Consider the following 27600-nt stretch of genomic DNA (forward strand, 5'->3'; position numbering starts at 1 on the left):
TCCCCCTGCTACAATATAAATGGCACATCATAATCTTTCTGTTCACTCAAGCCTGGCTTGAGCTAACAGTGAGAAAAAATAAACCACTGATTTTTTAGTTTCTATCCTCCCCACAAGGCTTTAAATTTAGTAGTTGTAGTTTATCATAAATGCTTGCATGTCAACATTCAAAATGTTTTGGGCAATGACTCACCACTTAGCAACTTATGACAGGAAAACTTAAAAATGCATTTGCCTGGTGCATTTAATTTTTACAGTAAAAGGACAAGTTCAGATTGAGTTGCATTCCAGACAGTAACTAAACAATTCATTAGCACTTTTCTCTGTAACTATTTTTACTTTAGGCCCTGATAAGAACACCTGATGAAAGATAAACCTCAAAGCAAGTAATTTCAGAAAATACCATACAAATCCAAGAGAAAAAGAAACATACTAGAGGAAGATTTTTTTTTTTAAAATCATTATTTCTTAAAAGATTGTTATTAAATTACAGTTATCTAGGAAATGAAATCACTGTTGAGTATCTGTTGACATGGTAGCCCCATACCAACACAAAAACATTGCAGAAAACAATCTTTTAGAAACTGAAAAATTAAAAAATACAGATTTGTATAATAACATTAAGTATCATCTTTCTTGTGACTTTCCATATTATAATTAAACTTCTCTGCACTACCTATTACCTAAATCAATTTTTATCTTTCCCACAATACATTCTGACTTCTTACCAAGGTATATTTAAAATAAAGACAACACATAATTATCTACTCGATTTAAATTTCCTATGATGCTCAGTGAAATTTAGTTTTGTGTCATCTTCCAAACACATAATATCTCATACCACCTTTTTTTTTATGTCATTTTACTTCAAGGCTCTATTTAGCATTGAAAGCATTGAAATATAGAGAAACAGTACTTAAAAATTGCAGCATCGCAATCATTGATTATTCACAGTAACTGCACTTTGTTGTGCAGATTGGTACAATGTTAATACAAATAAAATTTATCAGCATTTTGTTGTCTCCACTCTTCTCACAGAAGAAGAATTAAATGAAAACCATTTGAAAAATACTGCTTCTTAAAATTAAAGCCTGGTAAGAGAAATGAGAGAAATTTTTCATTCGCTAAAATGATCTCTTTACCTGGCTAATGCTACTAAATATTAAACATGTAATGTAAGCTTTATTACTTGCCTAAAATTACAGTAATAAATTACATGAAAATTGCACTGCTATGTGTTTTAGCTTCTCTGACATTTTAAATATATTTTTGTTAATCTAGCAGAAATCATCTGCAGACTGTAAAGCCACCCTACATAACACACAACTGTTAAAATGTAAATTGCCAAACTATTTTTAGCTGCTGCTGAAGGGAAAAAAAGGGGGGGGGGGGGAGGAAGAAGAAGAATATTCCTGGCCTCGGGAATAATGATTTGAGGCATTGTGTTCATTTTGTTTATCAAGCAGCTATTCAGCCTCTAGTGGGGCCCAAGTGCTTATGCAAGCAAAAGCTTTTAAGAGTGCCTGCAGCTGCAATCCTGGCTTCCAGGTAGGCTGCAGGTTCAGAGCACAGCTGCCCCAGGCTATCTATACTATCTCAGCTCCATCTGGAAGTACGCTTAAAATAGGATTTCGGATCCCGGTTTCTGAATATATCACCGTGAGCAGGGGGAGGGAGAAGGGAACGAGAGGGAAGGGAGAAGAGGGGAGATGCAAGGACTGGAAGACACCATCCATACTTCAGACTCAATACAAAATAAAAAGATCAGACCCATTTTGCTCCCACTATATTACTGTTGCCTGTGCAGTATGTTCTATTCAGCCTATCCGGCTTTGAGTTATGACTCATCCAAGTGCACCTGCGCCCATGTGTTAAGTACTGCCAAATAAAAGCCCAACATCCATTTACACAACAAAGAGATGTACCCCGCAAGGCAGCGGAGCTTCCCCCTCCCCTCCTGTTTGTTCTGAGCAGGGGAAAAAAAATAATTCTGTCCTTCACTTCACTGAGGATTTTTCACTTCACGTGGATTTTTAAATGCAGATTCATTTATAAACAATTTTCTTCCTTTTAAGAATAAAGCATATTTAATACCACAAAACACCCCTATAGCATCAGATTATCACAGCCATTAATGATTTTTCCACCAAAACCCTTCCAACCTTTTTCATCAAAGCCCTTTATTCTCGAAGGATAAATTTTCAAGCAAAGAGGGATCAACAAACTAGTTGCTTGAAAGCTTTCCTGATGCTAGGCTGAAGTTAGGAAAGGCTTAATGAAGGCTTTAAAATCCACCAGGGCTTCACAATGAACATCTGACTCGGTGATTTATGCATATTAATAACCTCAGTCCTACTGAGGCAAGCTGAGCTGTACATGTCCTCCGAATCTTAATGTCTTCAGCTCCACTGGGATTATTACAAATGTAAATTTCTAAGATTCTCAGCTATTAATCTCTGTCTGTCCTCCTGTTCAGCAACATAATGACTAATTAAACATCAAAAGACCTGTACAGGAGATCTTCTTTGACAGCTCCTGGCCCAGCTCTCTTCCCAAGAGAGGAATTCAAATGACAGGGACAAGTGGGTAGGAGCATATGAGCAAGCTACAAATCACTGCTATGAAATCTAAAAATTCCACATCAAATGTGTATTTAGTCCTCCAGAACCACTCCCAATTACCTAGCCTAGCTGTTCATGTCCAGCAGATAGCCTTCCTAACGCTAAAGTGAAGTAATTTGTATGTATGTCAGGTAAAGAGAGTGCAATTTGAGCCCAATTTGCTTACTATAAGTAAAAAATGTAGTACTTACAGAAGAAGGTAAACCAGGGGGCACCTTTCTTACTTTCTTTGTCTGTAGAGGATCTGTACACAGAAAAACAACGTTTCATCAAGCGTCTACATTACAGATGAAAAAGAATAAATAGCTATGCTATATAGTTTTTTCTTTCCACGATGGATTTCTTATTTTGCAATTTCATGCATTTTTTTATTCTGTGCCAATGAAATTGGTCTTTCACATCAATACAAAAATGTAACCTACTGATGTTCTTCTCTAAAATAAAGCTTCGCTAAGTAATTACTTCCAATTCTTTCCATAAGGAAAGCAGTTATTCCTAAGAACACTAACACTGAAGGGTACACTGATGCCCCCATACACTTGCTAAGAAACAGAGTAAGATTTTGAGATATATAAGGAGGAAAATGGGACTGATTAGCGACAGAAATGCTTTCCCTTTCTGCACTTCAGAGTAAAGACAGAACTATCAAAAAGGAATTTATGACATGTTGAAATATGACTTATACTCTAAAAACACTAACATGATGTAAATTTCTACAGCTTTTAGACTATACCAAGGTTGTAAATAAACAGCAAATCTAATGACCTAATTACTTTTCTTAAGTAATAAAGGCAATACAACTCAAATTCGCATGTAACAGTAAAGTTGGAAGTATGATACCTGCTTCCTTCTACCAATAATTATTGTAAAATCACAAAAGTACCCAGCAATTTCACTACCTAAATCAAGAATCTGAACCAGTTTAGTCAGCTGCTAAAAAAAAATTAATCTGAACAGTATGCATGCAAATTAGAAGTTAACTGATGTTCTGAAGATGAGTATCTGGCAAGATTACCACTTCTACAGTTGACCAATTGAGTCTTCAATTAAAATACAAAATTCCTATTTTTCTGTTTTCATTCAGAACATTCAATTACAATTTTATTGTATGATATGACAAGATAAAGGTGAGATAAGGTGAGAATATCTGCTGGATATCTTTACTCTGATCATTCATAGAGCATGTTTGAAAAGAAAATAAAAGGACTTCTGGAAGAGATATTTACGCTGCACTCAAAGCGTCACCTGGAAAGGAACACTGGTTGGTTTCAATGAACTTTAGTAGCAAATTTAAAGAGAGTTTGTTAAAATCCCAGTCAGGCAACTCCTTCTCAGGGATAAAATGGCCATAATTCAACTTTGCTTTAAATTCTCAGGCAGCAGTTTTGTAACATTTAACTAGTCCATTAAAAAAAAAAATAAATATTTCAGACATACTTTCTCAAGCCATTGGAAACAAGACTTGAGATAAAAGTGCACTTCCTTTTCCTGGCATTTCTGGAAAAACATTTCCATAAATTTGTAACCACCATCTGCCATATCCCAGGTTACAGTCCCTCAGATTCAGCCATAATAGAAAGAGGAATATCATGCTGTTACCAGTTTGAACAGGTTTATACCCCTTGAGCTTCTCTTTCAAAGAAAAAAAAAATAAATAGGAGTACTACTCAGAAAACACCACACTTAGCTTCATTTTGTTTAATTTAATAGTATCTGGAACTTACCAAACTCTATATAGATTGCACAAGAAACTAAATTAATTACATATTCAAGTATATAATAAAAATCAGATAATCTCATTTAGGACTCTCCCTCAATGACTGCTTCATACCATAACCCTTCTGCCCACATCAGTATCACTCTGTCCAGCACTCAAAAGTTATGCTCTAACAGCCCCCCGTTAGTCAAAACCATAGCAGGTTACTATTATAGTAGTTTCTCACTAAAACCAATTCAATGGGGGCTAAAACTTAATAACAACAACAACAATTATTATTACTATTTTAAAACCCAACTCTTTTCTATTAAAGTTTAAATACCCTTCCAAGCAGCAAAAAATTTCACTGAACTTTCCTCAGACTGTTCCTCTTCTGAAACAGGTCTGAAGAACTGCTGCATTTGATTGTCATATTCTGAGGAACAGGAATACTTAGAAAAATATTTGTAAAGAATGACAACCCCAGATTAAATGGCAGTTGTCTTGACAACAAGTTAAAAAGTTATACAAAAATGGTATTTTAAAATACACACATATATATACACACATATATACAGGTAAAGTTCCAAAGTAGTATTTTTATAATTAAAGACTTAAAAACCAATTTCAAGCATGTTCAGGACTATTTTAATGCCCAAGGAGTTTGCAGTTCTAGTTAATACTAAAGTTACTTCAAGAAACAATTTGCATTTGATGAAATCTTATTTTGGGTAAAGTATGGTTTAAGTTATATGGTTCCAACAAACAAGATTTTATTATGGAATAGAAGTGCTATACAGCATGAGGGGCATTAAAAAACCAAACATATAACTAGAGTAATCCTAATGACATAACATGCTAACATTGAAATATGGTAGCTTTTAAACTAGAATATCAGGTTACAGTCTCTCTTTTTATACCAGAAAGAATTTTTTAAAACTTGCACACCCAATTATTCGCAATAGTCTTATAGCAGAAATGACAGAACAGCTGGGTCACTCTTGATTCCCTAATTCAATAGAAAGTCTTTAGAGCTATGAAATATTACCACTGACTATGACAGAGTACAAAAATTCCATTTATCTCTAAGTATCTCCAGAATAACATACTAATACTACCATAGGATTATAACAATTTTTAAGCAAGTTCCTGCCTGCATATTTTGCAAGGTAGTTTGATTTCAGGATAAACTACTAGTCTCCAGTTGCTAAGAACTTTAAAGGCATATTGAACCAATTACAATGAACTATATATTGCCCTGAATAAAGTTACTTTTAGCATATAAAAGGATAATTGTTTCCCCTTTGTGTCTTTCCCCTACTAAATAATGGTAATGACCTCAAGGTCAGGCATTTCCAGGAGTTAATGATGGCATGGGTTAAGGGCACTCAGCTGGTCATCAGCTCCTATCCATCTGTCATTATTGCTTTTGCAATTAAGGGTTTTATTGGAGTTTCTTGTTTGTTTTATAAGCAATACTGACCAGTGTTGAATCCAAACTAGCATCTCAAAGAAAATGTTAATAATTCTGGTTTCTCTCTTGTATCGCAGTTTGCAGCAATTTGAATTGCTCAGTACAGAGCAATCTCCAATATATAAAATGAATTGTCAAAGAAAATAAAGTCTGCAGAAATGCAACATGAACAAAAGTTTAGAAACCGTCTACATTACTCACCAAGAGCTGGTGAGTCATGAAGTGGTCTTCGGCGTTGATTTGCGCCAGAAAACGGGTAGTAGGGTGTTCCAGGTTTTCCCGAGGATGAGAGCTGACCTGGACTTCCAAGCCCCATATCTGACCGAAGCAGACTTGACTGCAAAATATACAGAGAAAAGAAAAATTAAGCTCTATAACAACTTAGCTGTTAATACACCAGGCTAATAAACGATTAACCACACATACTGCTCTTGGCATTTGTAAGAATTTACTGGGCTTTCAGTGAAGGTCTTAGGGTTCAAAAAAAAAAAAAGTTGACTTTTTAAAATTAGTATTCAGAGAATATACTATAGCATAATTCAGAAAGGCAGAGCAAGTTTGGCTGTGAGCCTCCAAAAAAAAAATTTTTCAGTTTAAAACATCTGAAAGAATCAATTCATACTTAAATTCTAAACAAAAATCATAATACTTTGTTTAGTTTGCAATGTAACGCCTCTTCTATTACACAATATAAACACGATTGATAAAAACTGCTAAGAGTTTATAGTGTGACATTAGGTTTTAGCACGTACTTAGAAATCCAGACTTATATTACATTCATAAAAACATGGAATAATTGTCCAAAAAAAAAAATCAAACGCAGACAAAAGAGATAACAGATTAGATTAATGCACAGAATATAAAAAATTATGACATTTTAAAAACTTCAAACCAACAATGTAGTTGAACCCTACCCTTTTTGTTCCCTTTTCATGCAGTAAATACACAAACATTCTAAACACTTAACAAGTGCATTATATATTGTTTGGCCTCATGTTACTTAGATTTCTTCTGTGAAACTGAAATGAATGTTGGTGATTTATGAGAACATAGTTTTTCCATGGTTGATACTATGCTTAGCCTTGTTTTAGTTTGAAAATCCCCAGACTTGGAGTGAAACCCACAGAACTGTTTGTACAGAAAACATAATGCTACCAGACAGTAAAAATGCATTCACTGCCGGCTGTTGCATACAGCTTTCCTCATACAGCAGCATCCATTCTGTGTTACACACTGCTAAAGACACTTCGCTTTTAATATTTGCAAAATCAGACAGTGTTTTAAGGTCACCATGGAACCAGCCTTCAGAAACAGGTGATTTGATTTCTTCATACTTGGTCATTACGTAGCGCAGTCTTCCCATTATAAAGAGGGTAAAGCACGGCTGTCGGACGGCAGGACAACAGTTATGTTTTGCCTATGTTCAAACTGTGCTAACATTTCAATTGTCAGATGATGCTAAGACAGAAACTGCTGACTGGATTAATTTTTATGCCAAAACAAGCTTGTGGTGCCCCCTAGTTAAAATTTCTCCTTCAGCCCCACCGCTCCCAAGCCAACTTTCCTCCTCCCCTCAAACCGCTCTCAACGATGAAGTCCACGCGCACCCGTGGGTTCCAGAGGTCGTCAAACAAGCACACTTGCAGACTGGATCAGCGCTGTTGCCTTCTAGGGCTACAGCAGCCCACCGGAATATGTGCAGAGGCCATTGCTCCCAGCTCTGCTCACCTTTCCTTCTAAGGCCTGAATACCCTCATTCATAAACAAATGTATTTTTTTTTATTACATTGTATCATTCAAGATGGTTCTTTTGGTGTGATGACTTATGAAAGGTGAGGCTAACTCAAGTGGCTCTCAGTAAGGTACTAAATCCCTTTTAATTTGCAGTGCACTGCGATTAGCAGAACATCCACAGTTCATATAAAATTACAGACCACATATAAAATAAGCAATAACCTCAAGCGTGTTCTTCCAGAGAAATGGCTTTGCATCATATCACTATTGAAGTTTCTATCTTTTACTTGTCTGAGGACTAATTTGAGCATGAAAATCTTATATTTTAATTGAAAAGGGTGGGCTGTGAAAGAGTCACCCTGTTACAAACTAAAGGAGGGCCCAGAAGTGTTAACTATTTCTTACAAATCTAGCACACAGTTTGAAGAACAGAGTTAATAATGATTAAAAATGTTAAGGCATAAAAATAAAGTTTCCCCTCAACTCAATTTCTTCATTCTTATTCTTATAATAAAATAGTCTTTAAATCAGAATTGTTAATATAAAACTCATCTTGAAATGAGATACCCTTATAAGGAGTGAGGTGATCTTTAAACAAAGTATACGGAAAATACGTGGGGGGGGAAATCTGCTTGTACACTGTTTCAAGATTTGCTAATTTTGCCTTTGACAAACAGTTAAGAGTTTATTGTTTTGCAGAAAACATTATGATTATCAGAATATCTGGCTTACATAGTGTAAGTCTGAATGTAGCAAAGATGCTATTCTAAACATTTATTAGAGTTTTAGTGGTGAACACCGTGCAGGAAACCTGGGCAACATTTTGTGAAAAGCAGTTCCTTCAAACCAACACTGTTCAAAAGAAGAAATAAAACCAGTTCTGCACTTAGCCCAAGACTTGACCTTCAGCCCAAGAACACCCAGGACTGAAGGAAAACTTCTTTACGTAGCCTGTGGGGAAGGGGAGGAAGTGTTGCGATAGTTGTCTTTTCAAGTAGCTGAAGCAAGGTCCCACTCACAGAATCCCAGAACCGCTGAGGCTGGCAGGGACCTCTGGAGGTCACCTAGTCCAGCCTCTGCTCACTCAGAGCAGCTGTCAAACACAATTAGGAACTACGTCCCATTCACATTAAAGACAACCCTCCCCACTCCCCCCCAGCATCTCCTTCTCATCATTGGAAGTGATTTTGGAAATGCAATGGGATCCATACAGATGCCTCCAAAAAAAGGGATGGGAGGGTTCTTAGTTCCTCTGTTCCTCTAGTCATTAAAGGGGAGGGGGGGAGATGACCAAAAAAAAAAAAAAAACCAAAACCCCAAAACCAAAACAGAACAGTAAAAACTCTTAAATTCACTTCTACCAAGCCATTCCAAAAGGCATGTGTCTGTATCTTTTCCAGACTTAACCTCATGACATTTGCCACTCTTGCTTTTGTCCTAAGCATTCCAGTTCTTGACATTTTTATCGGACCCTGAATTTCAAAGCAGCGTGGCTACTACAACAACATAAAGTAAGTGGATAAGTAATATAATACATACCCAGTAAATCTCAAGCTATGCAACACACTCTAAAGAAGTTTCCTGATCTATATGGTGTTTGGGTAAGAATTTTTTATTTAAAAAAAAGGGGGGGGGACACGACAACCCCCACCAAAACACACAACCCTCTTCTACCATTCCCACAATCAAATGAAGCATCTGTTTAAAATTTTGTAATTGTTCCTCAGTCTTCCAAAAGAAAATAAAAATAGATGTCATTAGTTCAGCTTATTGATTTTTCTGCCTGTCTGAACCAATTGAGAAGCAATATTGATTAGGACTGATCCTTTCCTAAGGGCATCTGATAAAGAAAGGAATACAAAAATACCACTGAGGATAGCAAAAAAAGCTTTGTATTATCAGCACCAAGCTTCTCCTGACTAAGTGCCCAAGGTCTCTGCACAGAGGCGGATAGCTTACATATATAGTTTGCAGCATTCTCCACAGAGAACGTTCACGCTCGCTCCGAACCTCATCTGCCAAGCACGGATCCAATTACTAAAGAACAATCAATGACTGGTTATTCTCCTGAACGCTGCCGAGTCCTGTCTGCATTACCATTATAAATAAACAGGCACTACCCTTAAAGATTTGCCTCTTTGGATTTTATAAGGCATATTTCCAGCTTCAAGATAAACAAGAACTTATTTAAAGCAATATTTTCCCTAAGGAATGTGTGTTCAATAACCAACCTTAAAAAAAGAAAGAAAAAAAAAACAAAATAAAAAAGGCTTTTATTACAATCAACCAAGAACACAGCAAGCCTGATTCCAGAGAACAGAGAAAAAGAGGTAAACATGACTGCTTTACTTTTCAAATTTATCCCTTTCACCAAAACCAAGAAACAGTTTTGACAGCCTCGGGGGAAATGGCATGGCCTGACCCAAAAAATAAAGGTTTTTACAAAGGCCACTATCTAGACAAATGCTTTAAAGGGGTCCTTTTCCTAAAAAAGTATTCTAATAAAAATGAAATGCAGGGGAGTCATCTATTCAAACATTGCAAGGGTGAGGTGGGGGGAAAAGAATCATATCTACATATGGGGGGGTGTGTATTTATGCACCTTTGTCACAGAAAACAAGTAACTTTGTATTGTAGCTGCACTTAAGTGCACGCAGTTAGCTTCCATTCAAACTAACAAGCTAATCAACCATATGCTTATATCAAAATGGTATGCCTGAGATAAAAAAAGTTCTTTACTCAACATATTTTAAAATGATTTTTAAATTGATTCTTTCAAAGAATTTGGGCATAAAAGTAAGAAAGAGTTTGACTACTTTGGAAGTTTTCTTTTCCCCAGCCCAACTCTATCAATCTTTAGAATCCCAAAGATACAATTTGATGCCAAAATACTGCTCTGCCTTCAATGAACGTCTAGGACACCAGCCAGCAGAATTCTAATATGTTGGTAAACACTTCTTTGATTTTCTTACTTTGATATAAAAAAAGAAATGTAGACAAGTAAAGGCCTACAGATGTCCTTATATAATATTCCTTGCAGCTCTCCAGCATTTAGGCTATATGTAGATAGGAAAGCCAAGCTATTCTGCAAAATACACGAACATTTTTAACACTCCACACACTACACTACCGTATAAAAGGTTTTACCTTTTCAAAAATGTTTTTGTTATAGGCAGTTAGCTTTGTCCTTCTTGGTCTAAACCTTGTTCACATTTTTTAAATGCAAATGTATTAGCAAACACTTTAAGAACTCAGATTTTCATAGTGGAGCCATAGCCAAACTAGGCAACAGTTTCATCCAAATACAACTGTGTGCCTTTACATTATTCATTATTTTCTATCAAAAGAATAATATGTTTGAGAAAAAAGCATTAGCCCATTATATGCAAGTGATTATGACAGGGCCATTGTGTTAGCATAAGGCAGGCTGCTTTGGCAGTGAAATAAGAGCTGCAACTTCCCAACTGCAAACTTAGATCTTGAAACTGCCCTCCCCAATAAACTAGTCAACTAGATTTTATTTTTCCTAGGTTTTTTTGCATTAGCTTCCTTTTCAAAAAGTTTATGCTTTGAGTCCCAGTAATCAGGCTGTCCCTATTTAAGGCAGGAAAACTGTCTACAGTTTAAAAAAAAGGTACTTAAGTGTTTAGTTAAAAATTGCGAGCTTAGATACATTATTTTGTAAAAGTAAAGTAACGCAACAGTGCTCATCTCAGTCAAATCCCTCCATTATCCCACCACATAGTCATAGACAAACTCACTTGGCATTTCTCTATTTCTCAGAATTACGTAGAGCAGATAGTATGTGCATTCCTTCCCTTACTGTAAACTTGAAATGCTGCACTGGGTAGAACAAAAGTTTCACGTACATGTCCTTTTATTCAGTGAGCCATTTGGATGACTTAAAGCATGTATAATGTGTGTTAATATTTTACGTCTTGCCTTAGAGATAAACCTGACAATTTGCATCAGCTAGTTCAAAAGAATGTAACAAAATGGAGAAATCAAACTCTGCTAAACTTGCAAAATCCCCCAGCTAAGTTGTGTATGTTGTTACTGTGATTCCAAAGGAAAACCTAGCACAAAATTAAAACATTAACAAATAATTGCTCTGAGAAATAGTACTACAGTACAGAGGTTTGGGCTGCAAAAAGACCATTCACCTGAGTTCCACGTCATGCAGTTTAAGCCAAAAATATAACCAAGATACATAAAGTGTTGAATTTCACTTTACTCAAGTCTCCAACCTTTGGAAACTGTAATGAATATGCACTCCAAAATACGAGCTGAATTTGGAAAAACACTGACATGTGATGTAAATTCATTTTAAATTTAAATTCAGAGATATGTTTGCAATTATCAGCATGTTGTTAAAGAATCTCATCCTGAGAATATCATCAAATAGTAATGTAAAATACAGTGTTACCATTTTGAGAACAAAGGGACACTGAATGAGTAATCAATAGCAACTGGCAGAAAATGAGGCATTAATTATGATCCTCTCCAGTGTTTTGTCTCAAACAAGGTTTCATTAAATATATTGTGCTAACCTGTACATCTTCAAGCCATTACCAATAGATTTGATCAGATACATTTTTGGTCCGTTTCAGGAGGAAGAAAATATCAGAATTAAAAAACCAAAACAACATCTAAAGTGTTATATGATAACTTGAGCATTTTTTCTTGATCAATTTAAAGGAAATCAGGGGTTGCTAATAAAACATCTCAGGAGAGGATCCTCTAACAACATGCTGATAATTGCAAACATATTCCTCATTTTAAAAAAATACTCAGATCTTATAATCTCAATGTAGTCTCTTGAAAATTTAATTATCATCTCCTATACCTAAAGTATCATGCAGGTTTGAGAAGATAATGACAGTCATCCATCAACTGCATCCTGCCAGTGTAATCAGGCTAATCTAGCTCACTGGAGTAAAAAACAGCTACCTAGGGTACTAAATACTGAAGTGATGCAACATCATAAACAAAGTAACAGACATTTAGTTTTACTGTCTTCCCAATTAATGTTAACATTGAAAAATATCAAGGTATCAATAGATTCTCTTTTTACACCAAAGCTTTTCCGGATCACCATGAGCTGCTTATTCAATGTGTATACCTAAGCAGAATCTGCTACTATGGATAATTCTGTTTATGTGTAAATATACTGAGACTGAGCACACGGACAGAGGAGGGAGAAGGAAGAAGTTTATTCAGAATTCCATATATGTTTTTTTCAGCAGTGGGAGGAGTAAAGATTAAACACGAAGGGAAGGAAACATTTTGTATTCCTTCTGCATCTAAATGGCTTTAAAGCACCTGATTAATACAAATATTTTGAATGAGTCCCTTCCTTCTCTTTTGCAATAGTGGCTTCCCTGCACTGATACCGCATATTGGCAAGACTACAAATTCTGTCTTACGCTTCTAAAAGTGGCACCCTGCTGATGTTGGTGTCCAATCCCTGAGGTTATGCTGGCTCAGCTCGTCTTCGCTTATCCCCTCGGGCAAGGTATTTTTGTGTTGCTGACTGAATTCTAGGAAGGCATTACTAAGCATTGTGATTACAGGTCAGGCTCCCCTCCCTTTGCTTCTGAATCTTTTTGCTACATTATGGAAACAGTAATTTGAACAGCCTCCTTACTGTGATTACACAAAAGCAGAAGGTTTGTGGAGAACTGCAAAATGTCAGAGGAGAAGCAGCTGAGGGATTATTCATCTACTTTTTAATTTTTTGGTACCAGCCTTCCTGCTTTTCTCTATGATTACAAGATACAAGCATGAGAAGTCAACGTTATAATAAAAGATTTTATGCTGAATCTTATTTACAGAAGTCAGGCTGTAAAGGATATTATAAAGCTCAAACTATCCTTGCATCTGTTTCTCCCTCTGCATCTTCAGCAAAATGGTTTCAAAAGACTTCATACCATTAGTAGAATGTTTCATGTATATGGTATGGAAGCTGTGCATCTCCGCTCCCACACAGCCAAGAGAAAAATCTCACTCACTCTAAGCACCAAGTCAGAAAATGCGTAACACAATGAAGGTTCAAAAACTATCATTAATATAGCAACCAGATAATTGTTAGGACCCGTATGTTTTCACATACGATCAAGTGAAAGCCAAGTCCAATATTAGGGTGCTAGTAAATGGATAGACAAGCCCAGTAAATATCTTAGGCTACAATCCCCTCCCCTTAATGAAAGTTATCCTTCTCTCCCTGCTCTTTAGAAATCTGTGCCATCAGGAGCACTATCATCTTGAAAAGCACTCCACAACACAACTGAAACCAATGCAAGTTGGATGGTTTAGTTCCACAGAAGAGGAATCAAAATGGCAAATCTGTCTTGTGCTTCTTTCCATCCACTGACTACCTGCTCAAGCTACAGTCTCTCCTAGCCCATCCCAGGCAGCAAATGCTAAGTAACAGGTTGCTTACACCACTCTTATCTCCCCCTTCCCAATTCTACTCAGGGCCTGTATTCATCTCGAGAGCAGTAACCTGTGCAGATGCAAAGTTTGGGAAGGGACTTTATCTCCCTGTGAAGTAAGAAAGGAAGGTAAATGGGGGCTCAACATACTAGAGTAGTTACAGACAAAAGGAATAAACACTTCAAGAAAATCCAAAGGGCAATCCAGCTCAGACAGGTATGGCTGGGAGAAGAGAACTGAGCTAATCTTTTCCCCATCCTCCAATAATACCATAAATTTGTAATTGAGAAGCACTCAGCTCTGAGGCAGTAAGATCAGCTGGAGACAAACGGTAATTGGCCAAGGAAATTGTATCTACACTCCACGGTGTAGCATGCTTTTTACTTCCTTATGCAATGTGTAAGATTCTATATATGTTGATTTACAGGATATTCATTACCTTAAATACAATCAAACACAATCAAAAATTAAAAGGAGGCAAGAAAATTTGCCAACCTTAAATGGTGTGAGAAAGAGAAGGACAAAGACAAGTAACAGTTTTTCTGCTTCAGACATTCAAAATGATTCCTTGCAGAACTGCTCCTCTTTTATAAATAGCATCCCTCCCCCAACAATAACTAATTCCTCACACCTGCTACCCGCTTCATTCCAGGGGGATGTCTTCCCTGATTAACTTCAGGTGGTCACCTCCAGCTCTGGAAAAAGAAATCTAGCCTCTGCCCAGTACGTTTTTACTTTCTAAAAAGGTTCTGCAGGCTCCTTATCTGCCGAGAGACAGGAGATATTTTCCCAATAGCACAGTAAGTAATTCACTTGGAATAAATCATAATCAAGAGAAAGTTAATATTGCTTAATTTTACTTGAGAAGTAAAATGAAGCAAAATAAACCCAAGTTTGGACATTCCAGCTGCCCTTAAACTATATATCCCTCTCCCCATCCCAACCTTTTAAGATGGTATCAGCTGGCAGAATCCAGAGTCGCTGCTTCAGTTAACATTGTGTCAGCCTTTCCTTCAGAAGCCACATTTCTTAGAGATTGATAGCTCAGCTGTAAAAATCTGCTTTGGGGAGACACCTGATATCAAAGGTGTCAGAGAAGAGGAGATTAAAAAGAGAAAATTTACAAAATAAAATCAGTTTGTCAGCTTTAAAGTTATATTGGTATTAAAAACCCCACAGATGTACAAGCTTTAAAATTTTTTATACTTCCATAACTCAGTATTACTTGGATTTAAATAGGCATTATGTTCTCTATACTGTTTCTAAAACTATGCAAGGAAGGGAGAAAAGCAACTGGTGCCACTGCTTGTAGTCTTTTCTAAGGCCCCACAGATAAAGGTCCAGAATATCATGTATTTTTCTGCCTCATTGGAAAGATCCATCTAAAGCATCCTCAAACATATTGCCAGCAGTGAGCAGGAAGAGCTTTCTTGTTGCTGTTTAATAGATACATTAGTTTAAAAAAAAAAAACAAACAAAAAACCGCCACCTTGTGGGTCCATAGCTGATGCAATCTGACATCTTTTATTAGCACCAAAGTAAATTCTAAAATTTTTTTTAAAACTACAGAATGGTAGCCCCTCTATAACACCAATGCTTTTTTATAATTAGCATGTTTAAAGTATGCATATTTTTCCTTACATTTTCCTTACAATTACATTTGATGTGTATATTCTATATGTATGTATTATTATTTTTTTTAAAAGATCTAATTTCAAAACCTGAAAGTTTTTTTTTTTTTAAAAAAAAAAAGCCTGAAGGGATCTGAGATGCACTAGCTACAAGATTTAGCCTAACATTCTCCAGAGAGAATTATCCACACTCTAGCATCCCTTTTGCCACAGTATTACTTCCTCTACTGTCTACCACCTAGGTGTAGTCTAAATATGCCTATTTCCAATCATTCCTGAGACAAGCTATTTACATTTTTCTATTAATTTAAACCCTTTCATTAGTTCCTTTTTTTTTTTTAAATCTTTTCAATAACACTATAGTATCATAGGAGCAGATGGCACATCCTCAACACAGAATAACTGTCTAATTATTTCTCTCAAGGAAGCCAAGTAGGGATAGAAGTCTTAGAAACAAGCAATAAAAAAGTTTCAGGATATGAACAGAATTCCTACAGGAAGAAATGAAAACTGCAGAACTCTGACTGTGTGCGAGAGGGCTTGCATATGCAAACTTCAGACATACATCAGGTTACCCAAGAAGAAACTACGAAGTACTCACCGGCCCTACAAAGAAATACCTAATATATTTGTTCTACATAGTTGTCCATTACTTCTTTCATCTTCCAGCAAGACATCTAGTGCTCACTATTCTTTGACATATAGTGCTACAGTAAAGCATGTTAGTAGTGGTCTAGTACAATGGCCCTTGTATTAAAGTAATGAATTGTTAAAAACTTAGCAAAGCATCCTAGGAGCAACTGCAGAGACGTGCTGCCATGCTGCCATTTGGTGGCTGCACCTGCAGATGGAGAAAGACTTGTTTGGAAGCTTTCATACACATTTAAAGAACAACCACGTTTTTAAAATGCGATGTGCTACAAATACCTTTTTCTTCTCTGACTCACACATTTTAAGTAACATCTCAGCTGTCAGATACCACTAAAACACTACTCTATCCCACTCTTCACAATCATTCATTTCTTTCACTCCCGCCACTTCTAAGTTTTTTGTTCTTACACAGCATGTATTTCAAATTACATTTTTCATACTGTTCTTTGCTTTTCCATTTTTGTCAGTAAATCTTATTTCTGCTTCCCACATACATTTTTATACACCCTTACCTCCTAACATTCACATTTTTGTCTGTATGCTTATTGTTCCAGCTGTTTAATGTTACCTGATGCTTTACTAAAAAAATAAAATCAGTTGATCTTCTCCATTATACTACATACACATCTTACAATTATATAGTTTATGAACATATTAAAAATAGTTTTAAGTTGGTGCTATTCAGTTCTATTAATTTTTCTCTATGCAGCAAGCTGGTATCTACCATCCTACTATGGATACTTGTTTTCACTCTTGCTTGCATATTCCTCACCACCTCACCAGTAAGACAAAAAAGCTACCATTTTTGCCTATGCACAATATGAGTAAGCTTTTATGTTCTCCCTAGACAACACAAATTTCTGGAGTTCTACTCCTACTACACTTCAACCTGTGAGATAGCTGTTAGAGAGTGTGCTCTGAGATACTACTTTCCCCAGCATTGCAGGGTTATTCTTTAGATTTGCATTCTGCTCAAACTGCTTTGAAGTCTTTTTAAATTGGAAAGAGGCAAATTACTGACTATGTAAAGGCAAAGTAACATACACTTGCAAACACTTCTTTTGCCAAAGCGATCATCTGTTAAATTGCCCAAGAAATTGGTGCTAAAGGCATTTTTTAGGTTTATCTCAAAGTTCTTAGTGTGTTTGTTAAGAAGCAACTTAAATTTTTTTTGCACAAAAATAAAACAAACTTTTTAGTCTGTGAAGGATGTAACAGCTAATACAGTTTTTCATGCTTGTAAATTTATTCTTTAATACATTGCTAAATTTGCAGACAACAAGATGCAAACCTTTAAAGCTCCACATTAAATTGTGAAAAAGAAGAAAGTTGTTCTTAAGTCAACAAACAAAAGAAAGGTCACAATGTTTTTCTAAAAAGCCAACAGTATGAATTCCAGTTGCTCAATACCTATACTGTATTAATTCCATAATACTTTTCAGCACAAGTGAGTCAGGCACATACAAATCTAGCTCTCTGACTGGCACCCAGATGAGGAGAATGTTTCTGTGTTGAATCACAGCAAAGGTGGAAGATGGATGAGTTAGTTCCAACTTTAACAATCAGCTAATTTTTTCTCCAAGGTACTACCCAAGTAACAGCACACTTTTAAAGTAATTTAAGAAACACAAAACATGCCCTGAAGATGCACAAAAGCCACTACATCTGTCTTAATATTCCAGTGAAGCACATATATTTTTCCTGATAAAGAAGAAATTGGTAAATCCTGAAAAGTTGTCTGAAATTATGTCTTAATATGTTTACTTTAAGTATATTCCCATAAGGAGCACTAAGTACGGTGCTAATGTGCATAAAATGTTACTGTCACACTGCAAAATTCAGGCTAATTTAATAACGCTCGATGTGCCTTACATCATGTTGCAATGATGCAATAATATGCTGCCAAATGAGTCACCTCACATTAGCTTCACAGCAATAGCAGAGCTGATGGCTATTGAAGGGCAAATGGTGTAGTAATATTACTGGAAACATTGATGGACCAGCTTTCTATTGGATTTTTTTCTTCATCCAAAAAATAAAGATTCTGAAGCAGCCTTATTTATTACCAATATGCACAAAACTTATATGATAATAGCAGCAGAAATGAGTTAAAAATGCATCTGCCACTACTAAATAAAATATAGTATACACAGTATCATATAAATTCTTCATATGCTCTCTATGTAGTACTATGTATTTCATACTGCATGAAATATATAGTAGCATATGTATATATACCATGTACTATATAGAGTAGTATATATTTTATGCAGCAATTTTCCATAGACTAAGTGAAACGTATTTAGTAAATATAATCCATAGCTCCTTCCAGCATTCATGTATTCTACAGATTTATCATCAATTAAACCTTTTTCTAAATGGGTTTTAAAACATTAAAGTGTCCCATCATCATATACAGCATATAGATTAGAGAGTTAGAAAAATAAATGAAGATATGTCTCTCTATAGAAAGGTTACAGTTTAAACAAAAACTAGTGAATGCCTCTTTAGATCTTGCCTAACATCCATTACATTTAGCGCTCAATTTTATCTCCTTTCTCGCATAGGGGATAGCATGTGGACTTGAAATTATTATGAAGGGAGGGTAAATGTGTTATCTCCACATGTCAAAAAATCCATAATGTCTGTTTTTCATGCATGATTCTTTAGAATTAAAACAGACCATTCAGGGGATAGTCACAAATAATTTACTATCTTCAGCCTAGTGATGCCAGTGGGGAGAGGCAGACTTTGCCAGGCACATGAGAACAGGCAGTGTTAGGCTAAAGGAGCATCCCCTCCTCTCTGTGCCAATTAGCCAGGGCACTTACAGGCTCATGGGGATAAAGTTAGCTGCTGTGAAGACCCACAGAAACAATTAGAAGAATTAGTCTAACGGTTACATATGTACTGCACATTTATCTCAATTTCACTTTGAAAATAGTGCAGGTTCGTGGCTTTCTTAGAGCTCAGACCTGTCAAAGAAATGTGCAGTGACAGCTGGGTACCTTTTTGATGATATTGGAAATGGGAGTCATGCATTCAGTATCTGAAGTCTAATCTCATTTCTTTTACATAAGCTACAGTTTTCAGTATTAAATTACACAAATGTAAAGAAAACCCTTTTTATTACAAGAAGCTTTCTGAAAACTTAATCTATATCCGATTTAAGATTTGTGAAAAGATGCCCTTCCCAAATCTGCAATTACACAGCCAACAGGAATGGTGGAATCCCACGCAAAAATCACAAACACCCCCCCCCCCCCCCCCCCCCCGCAATGTGAAGACACAAATAGAGACATTGTGTCAAGCCATGTAGCACTGCATTTCACTCTGATAGCAAAATACAGTTTTTATTTTTCTTCTAAAAGCTGTCAATTCTTTGTCCAGGTAAAAGTCTTTGATATTCATCTAAACCAGCTCTGCATAAGCCTCGATTTGTCATCTTACCCATCCACTTAGAGGCTATATACTCTATGAAACATTGGAGAGAAAAAAAATGGCAGTAAGAGTTGGAAAGGTGCAGAATATAGTGAAGACCTGTCAGAAGGAGAAAGAGTATGCAGTAAAGTACAAATAAAGCCAAAAAAGGAAGAGGATGCAGAACTTGATTGCAAAGCACTAGACAAGCACAGGTTTTAACATAGCACACAAACATCTACCGTTAACCTTATTAACACTAAACCACATACAAAACACAGCTTAAGACAAATGCAACTACCTTGTTCAACACTGTTATTTGCATGAATGAGCCCAGTGCAAAGTGCTATACTCTACAATGCTCCTTTTTGGCTTGCTTAAAACACCTGATGGAAATAAAACCTGAAAGTATGCACTTCCTGTTTGGTAAAATATTCATAAATTAGCCATATTTACATTCTTGTGACTAAATGTTATACCTGAATCACATGTCTTTACCTAAGATGCTTAGATTTTTAAGCTACATTGAAAATCAATCACACTTAAACTCCTACAGCCTAAATATAAAGCCTGTAGGTAGCTAACAGTCCATACAAATCACTGCTTAGATCATTTTCAGTAAAGGGTGAGAAGTGATAGTAAGAATCTTGAACATTTCAGTTTACAGTGGTCTTGAAAATCTTCATTCCAGCCCTCTGTAAGATTAATGAGAAGTAAAAATTAAAACTCACCACACATCCACACCAGGTTATTATTAATACCATTTACACCAATAACATATGGAAAGAACTTTGGTAAAAGAACAGGTTAGAGAGTATTTGGAGAAGTTAGGTATTTTCAATTCATCTGTACCCAATAAGATACTCAGACTGGCTCTTGCCATTTTTGCTATTTCAGAAGCCTTAGCCACTGTCTTTGAAAACTCATGGTTTGGAGAGAGTGCAGAGACTAAAAAAGAATGGGGTTGGTTGGTTTGTTTCAGGGAGGAACAAAAGCAGTGGCTTGTAATTCCTCAACAATTTAAATTTCATTTTTTGGACGAATACTGGAAGAAATAGACTGCAAATGCCAGAAGATAATGAAGACGTGATATGGATTCAGCTGGAATAAACTATGTAAAATCAATCTCACTTCCTTCTCAGATAGCATAAGAGGTGTTTTAATAAGGCTTTTACTACTTTCACATTTCACAGGTGAACTGATGAACCAAGGACAACTAAAACTACTGCAGAATACAGAATGTAGCTGTTTAAAAAACAGTAGCTAGGAGTTCATCATCAACACTGGGTGAATGTATTAACTGAGACTTTGCAGGCATCTGTTTTGGGCATCATTCCACCTCTTAATTAGTGACTTGGATGAAAAACGAAGACCACATTTACTAAATTCACAAAGCAAATAACCCAGAAGGATCTACAAATGCAGTGCAAGCCTGGAATTCAAAATTGCACTGACAAATTTAGAGAAGGTAGAAGCAATGTATTAAAAAGTAAACACATTTTTGCATATGGAACCTGTAAACTGAAAAATATAGGCTGAGGAATGACAAGCTGGCCAGCATTACCATAAGGAGGTACTGGGAAATTTTAGACCATCACCAATCAAACAAATATCAAAGACTGGATATTTGTTATGCAAAAGACAAATACCACACAGCAAAAACTTAACAGTATTGTAAGAAGGAGTTACGAAATTTCTTTTTGCCATAATGATAAGGCCTTAGATGAGGCACTTTACCTAGTTTAAAACAGTGGAATTCCCTAGGGTTGTGAATCTACTGGAGAACATCTAGAGCGGAACATAAGCTTTTCTACCAATACTGCAATCTGAGATAGACTCTGTTACATATCTGCTATTAAAAATTTACCTGCATTATATTCTGCACTATACACACCAATGTAAAAACTAATTCCGTTTATGTCTTATCTTGTCTAAGGACTCCTTATCATCTTAATCATCTACTGGATTTCCAGCCTCTACAGACTTAAGATTATAGATTCTTCTCCGTGTCCACTGTCTGTAAGACAAGAGTTAGATGCTTTAATTACAACGATACTTAGATAAGGCATCAGGGAAACTTTTTAAAAGTACGTTTAAGTAATGGAAAACAAAACCCAGTGTGGTCATGCAGTCTCCTCTACCTCTAAAGGTTTTTAAGAACTGTCTGTATGAGCATGTCAGGGAAAATGCAGCTGATTCTTCATTCAGATAGTCAAAATGACCTCTCAGGATCGCTTTCAACCTTCTCTATGATAGTTTTCAAACATTGTAGCTACAATGAGAGCTGTATTTCAGGCACTGCCATGGATTTATGAAAAATATAAAAAAACCCCAAAAGATTCAGAAATCCCACCATGTTCCAAGTTAGCAAATAATTTCAAACACTGTCAGATTTAACTGATAAGACCAAATTAAAGTACAAACTGTAACTTACCACAGAAATTTAAACTGAATTAAAATTTAATTGAAAGTTAACTCTATGATCATTTTCTATTACCTTGAATATAAAAACAAATCAGATTTACTTACAATAACATTTTTCCCATATACTAAAAATGTTTAAGAAAGAAGAAACTGTGGGAGAGGAAATAGTAGGAAGCATATCAAAGGAATAAACCAAATTAGAAGTGATGTTAATAGAAACAAATATGTATAAGATTCTGGCTTTAAAATAGCTACATGTGAAAAATTAATATTAAATGGTACCAGATATAAATAATTAGGAGATATAAAAGCATCCTCCTCAGTGAGAAGCCAAAAACCAGAAATTATACTCATTATCGCAAAGCAAAATAGAATTTTATGCAAAGTTAACATAAACCCATTTTCCAATACAGAACATTAACTTAATGAGAGAGTAACATGGAAATTAATTTGCTTCCAAACTACTGTCAAGTTTAAGTTATTATACTTAAATATAGTACATACAGAGTTATTTGAACAATAGTAATAACACTAATACAATGTTTTACTGTCTAGACTGGCAATGATGTGAAGCCCATAACTTGAACTTAAAGAGGTATACTGCTTTTTGTGAGAATGTTACTGAAAGCTCACCCATACAGTTACAAATAGGTCTTTGTTCGTCACATATGTGTTGCAGAGAAGTAGTAAAGGCTGTAAAAATGATCCTTTCTTAATAGGGGAAGCGATGTTAATACTGCATTGCCACATGGTGCTGCCCATTCACACTTCCCAAACTACTAATTAAAAGACTCAAAACTAAGATGTAAAACTCGTATGCTAAGTTTTATCCTCCAGAAGAAAGATGCTCCTGAAAATATCAGTTCAAAGCAAATAGTCTACTTACAGTAAAATTAAAAAAGATTTCTCTTTGAGAAAACAAGCATAACAAATTAACTTCTTAGAATTAAAACCATAATAGATCAGTTATTTAAATCTTTGTCAACAAATACTGAGTGTAATCAGATGTTAATTATACTTTTTAAACATTCAAACTTCCTGTACATTCAAAACAGACTTTTAAACAATCATCAGAGTATTCTTAATGTGGCTCATTAGAAATAACATGGAAGAAATAACATGTCTCTAATAACATTAGACACATGAAGTTTTCTTAATTAAAAAACACATCATCAAAAAATAATAGAGTATTATATTGGATAACCTAATTGTTAAAAATTGAAAGCCTAGTAACACTGTTTTCCTTAAAAAATGCACATGATCTCCACTAGGAGTAACAGTTAACTAATGAACTATATTCAGCAATTAGTGGTATTTTTTGACAAATTATATGTGAAAAATCCAAGTATCACAGACTAATCGCGATGTGCAATCAGTACTGGTCTGCAATTCCGTTTGCAGACTTGGAGAGAGGAACGAGAGGGTAAGAAAACTCATTTCATGATGATCTATAGCAAAGATGTGATACACACAACTGAAGCACGTTGCTCAGTATGTTCAGACTAGTAACAATCTCAATTTTACTAAAAACATAGGACTTCACGCTTATGAGCTACAGAACCACTTCCACACAGCAAAAGTATCTCCTCTAAGTGGATGTATGAAAGTGCAAGGCACTTTGACCACACAGAACCCAGAAAATTTATTCTGCAAATTGTGGAACACATTCTTGTTTGTTATGTTTGGTAGCCTGACACATTCAAGTAACTTAACTACATTTTAGTTCAGATTATTCCATTTGCTTTCAATCATCACTATACTTACTTGACAGCCTGGTAACCCCGTATCTCTACCATACAATGGAAATGGACCTCTATCTGAGGTTTTTCCTATAAAAGAAAGACATTTGAAATTAGGTTCTTTTTAAAATCTGCTAGATATCTGTATCAGTCTTTATATATGCAATTCAGAAAATCTGTTAGCATCATAGTAAATTTACAAAAATTAAGTTGCATGAATAAAAGTAGGCTTTTATACAACTGCATTTAACACACTCAAACAGCACTACTGTAATAGATGACATACTTACCTAATTCCGTTTCTTACGTAACTGACTAGTAAAAAAGAACCACTGCATTTTTTTGTTATAAAATATCCCTATCAGTATGTTTAAATAAAAAGGGCAAAGGTCCAGCTTCACTGGACCATTATCAAAGGTCCATTATCAATGAGCAAAGGTAGAGACACTTTTAGACATTTCTCCTTCCCACATGAAACTAACACATAGCTGGTATCATCTTAGGTATAAATATACTAAGCAGTAAAATAAAACCAATAAAACCACATGAAAAGTGAACAAAAACTTCAATTCAGAACAACAAGAAAACCCACACCGAACTTAAACCATGGCTGAATCATTCAGCTCTTGACACTCATCCCTTAAATCCTTAAAAATATTTTCGTTTCATGTACATTCCAGTCGGGTACAAAACTCAAGCAATACAAATGGTCAAGACAGCAAAACAGACTCTTCTCTTCTACCATATATGCAATATTTGCCTGTAGGTAGCACATACTGAGTATAGTGCCTTGCGCAGAGTGGCTACCCTCTGATGTTGCTATCTGAGGTCGCAAGACATTAGCAATATATTTGTCAATTCCAGAAAAACTACTTAGTGCTGTATTTGTTGGTTATGCAACCAAACTGGCATGTTTGTGTATTAAAACTCAGTGTGAAAGTTCTCCAGTAGGGCTCAGAAGTTTATCAATCAACACTTTTTAAAAAAATCTTGAAGTCTCTGCTGAACAATGTCAAGAATCAGAGTCATCAAGTATGTGCATAACAAAACACCAAGTGCATATGCCTGCCCTAATTATGACACAGTTAGAACTAAGAAACACCCCATAACACCACTCAGAGTCTTACCCAAAGGTAAGCATTAATAAACCATGATACCTGTCTATTTGAAAATGAATGTCATCTTACCCAACTAGGCATTCCCTTTTCTAAACAATGCGTGTGTCATCCAGTCCTCATAAAAAGAAAAAGTAGCCTTTCTTACACATTCCCATTTCAGTGATAAATAGCTCCATGCTATTGCGATTGCACTTCTAGAACAGGAATTCCTTTGCTTTTTCTGATTTTCTCTCTTACTACCAAAAATCCCTAAATGTCATTTCGTAAGAGGAAAAACTAAAGTATGCTTATTGTTCATTTTAAAAGTGCATCTTGTGTAAGCAGAGAGGAAGAGGAAGTTTGAATCTCTTGGAACAACATCTCTGCAAGATTATCATCTTGCTAACTACAGGTAGTCTGGTCAACAGTAGTTTGCTTGAAAAATGGCAGCTCTGCTGTAACAGAGGGAGGAAAAAAGTTAACATTTTTCTGCTGAAGCAATTTGCCTCTAACAACTATCGGGCACCAAGCAAATAAAATACCTAGCATGCAAAATTATATGAAGTAGGATGAATCATGCTGTTCATATTAAACCAGACTCAGCGTTTTCTTTCCAGAAAATGAGAATCTTATACCACATGATAAACAACTTCGACTGAAGTATGCAGTATTTCAGGCAGGCTTTAAAGCAAATATTTGTACAAGAGTCAATTACAGAGGCTACAAGAATTATGATTTAAATTATGGTTTGTGTAGCAAGCAAGAAATTGTTAGATAAGAATGCATAAAATCATGTTATTTAAATGTTATCACTTAAAAAGTTTGGCAGGTTCATACTAGAGGAAAAAAGCTGACTAGAATAGCCCAATCTATACTAATTTGGTTCTAAGAAATGATCGAGAAAAGTCAAGGCTGCCTGATGCTGCACTGCCTAAATATTTATCAAGAATTAGAGCTGGAGCAAATTAACATTTAACCTGTGTTCAAATGGCTAAGCTTTTCAACAAAGGGTTTGGAAAGTGACCTAGGATCAAGTAACAAGACAGTGCCTTTCGTATAGTGTCTCCCAAACACATTCCGAGTGCAAGCACTTAGATATGACTCTCAAACCTGCAATAGTGTCACAACGTTAAAGGTACACATTTTTAAACAACAACAACAACAAAAATCAACAGGCACACACTACAGAAACACATGTTGAGCCCACACTCAAGTCCTGATCTTGGTTCTCTCTTGTGGAACCGCACCCTGTTGTCCCTTTTGCAGGACTGGAGCACTGTGCTAGCAGCATGATCTTCGCGTTCGCATAGCAGAAGGATACTACATCGAAAAGGCTTCCCAGCATCGTGCTGTCTGTCAGTATCACAGGATGGTTTCACTATCAACACAATGGAAAAGTGAAAGAGTATTGACTACAAATTGCCTGTTGTCATTTCAACACACTTCAGCTGCTCCAGTCTAGGCATGATGCTATTCTCACTATTTAAAGCCTTGTAAGCAAATGTCACAGATAGTGTTTACTTATCAACAGAAAGAGAAAATACTTATCAACTACTCCACATAGCGAGTCAAGTACTTGAAAGGTGGGTAGTGTCGAGTTTGAGAAGATGACACTTCCCCATTGGTTTAACAAACAGATAGGTCCCATACATAATGTCTGATCAATGCATGGGCAGTCTCTGGCATCCAATAAAGTTCAAACACATAGCCAAATATATCAAAGCAGAATCCCTTTGGTGGTTTTTAGCTTATCAAATACCTTTCTTAATTATTCAGATTCTCTACAGATTGACAGAAGAGCATAAAAATGTAGAGGTTACCATAAAAACCAAACTTAGTGGAGTACCCATGTTTATGAGCACGCAAACTTTAAAAATACAGTGACACTGGAAGCCAAAACAGACCCTGAAATATCTTGCAGGTTTACCCCACAAGATTTGCTGCTGAGTATGTTATACCCTCTGTCTGATCATGTCCTCTCCACTCTCTCTCAAGAGGGTCTTGTTTCCGTCAGTGCTCACTACACAGATGGCAATAGTATCTTTTTTATTATAGCTGGAAGTTCAGAAACATTAATGCTTAGCATTAAGGGGACATGAGGAAACTCTCTACGGTACCTGACATTAATTCGAAGAAGGAGAGGGGTATGCAAAAACTCTATTAAATGACAAAATCTTCATTGAATGTTTTCATTTGCACAGGTTTGTGTAAACATGGCTGTAAGATAGTGTGTAGACATACCAGCTGAGAAGGTAAAGTAATGCCCAAATGAAATTTATTTCCTCTTCAAATCATATTTTATTTTCACAAAATATTAATGAGAGGTAAAGCAACTTTGGTGAGTTTTCTCAACCCCAACACTTCCCATCAGACCTGTGCAGTAGGGCTTCCTACACAAGGCTATTGTGAATCATCAGCTCCTTGATCACCTTTATCACATACCTCCTAACTCACATGTTTCAAAAGTTATGTGCTGTCATTTTAGAAGCAAAATCTATGCCTTGCTTACAAAGTAGCATTATGGTAAACTTTTCTTCAGGTTACATATCGGTGGCTCTATATCCCAGAGTTTTGTCTTCCAACCAGATTTGAACTAAAGCAATGGACATTTAAAAATAGAGTTGGTTATATACAGAAATCTTAAATCTGCATAGATCAACTCACAAGGCATTTGAATC

At 35.8% G+C, this 27600-nt stretch overlaps 1 protein-coding gene across 3 annotated transcripts in view; it reads right to left on the reverse strand.

Moving 5' to 3' along the window:
- Positions 1 to 27600, reverse strand: part of TCF12 (transcription factor 12) — a 174469-nt gene that overhangs the window by 50580 nt on the left and 96289 nt on the right. For all 3 annotated transcript variants that reach the window (XM_050903711.1, XM_050903710.1, XM_050903709.1), the window contains exons 7-9: positions 23851 to 23915; positions 5993 to 6128; positions 2813 to 2865 (exon numbers count right to left, since the gene is read on the reverse strand). In XM_050903711.1, coding sequence (XP_050759668.1) covers positions 2813 to 2865; positions 5993 to 6128; positions 23851 to 23915 — 254 coding nt within the window. The remainder of the gene's footprint in view (positions 1 to 2812; positions 2866 to 5992; positions 6129 to 23850; positions 23916 to 27600) is intronic.

This window comes from Gymnogyps californianus, chromosome 11, assembly GCF_018139145.2.
Source record: "Gymnogyps californianus isolate 813 chromosome 11, ASM1813914v2, whole genome shotgun sequence".
NCBI classification, from domain to species: Eukaryota; Metazoa; Chordata; class Aves; order Accipitriformes; family Cathartidae; genus Gymnogyps; species Gymnogyps californianus.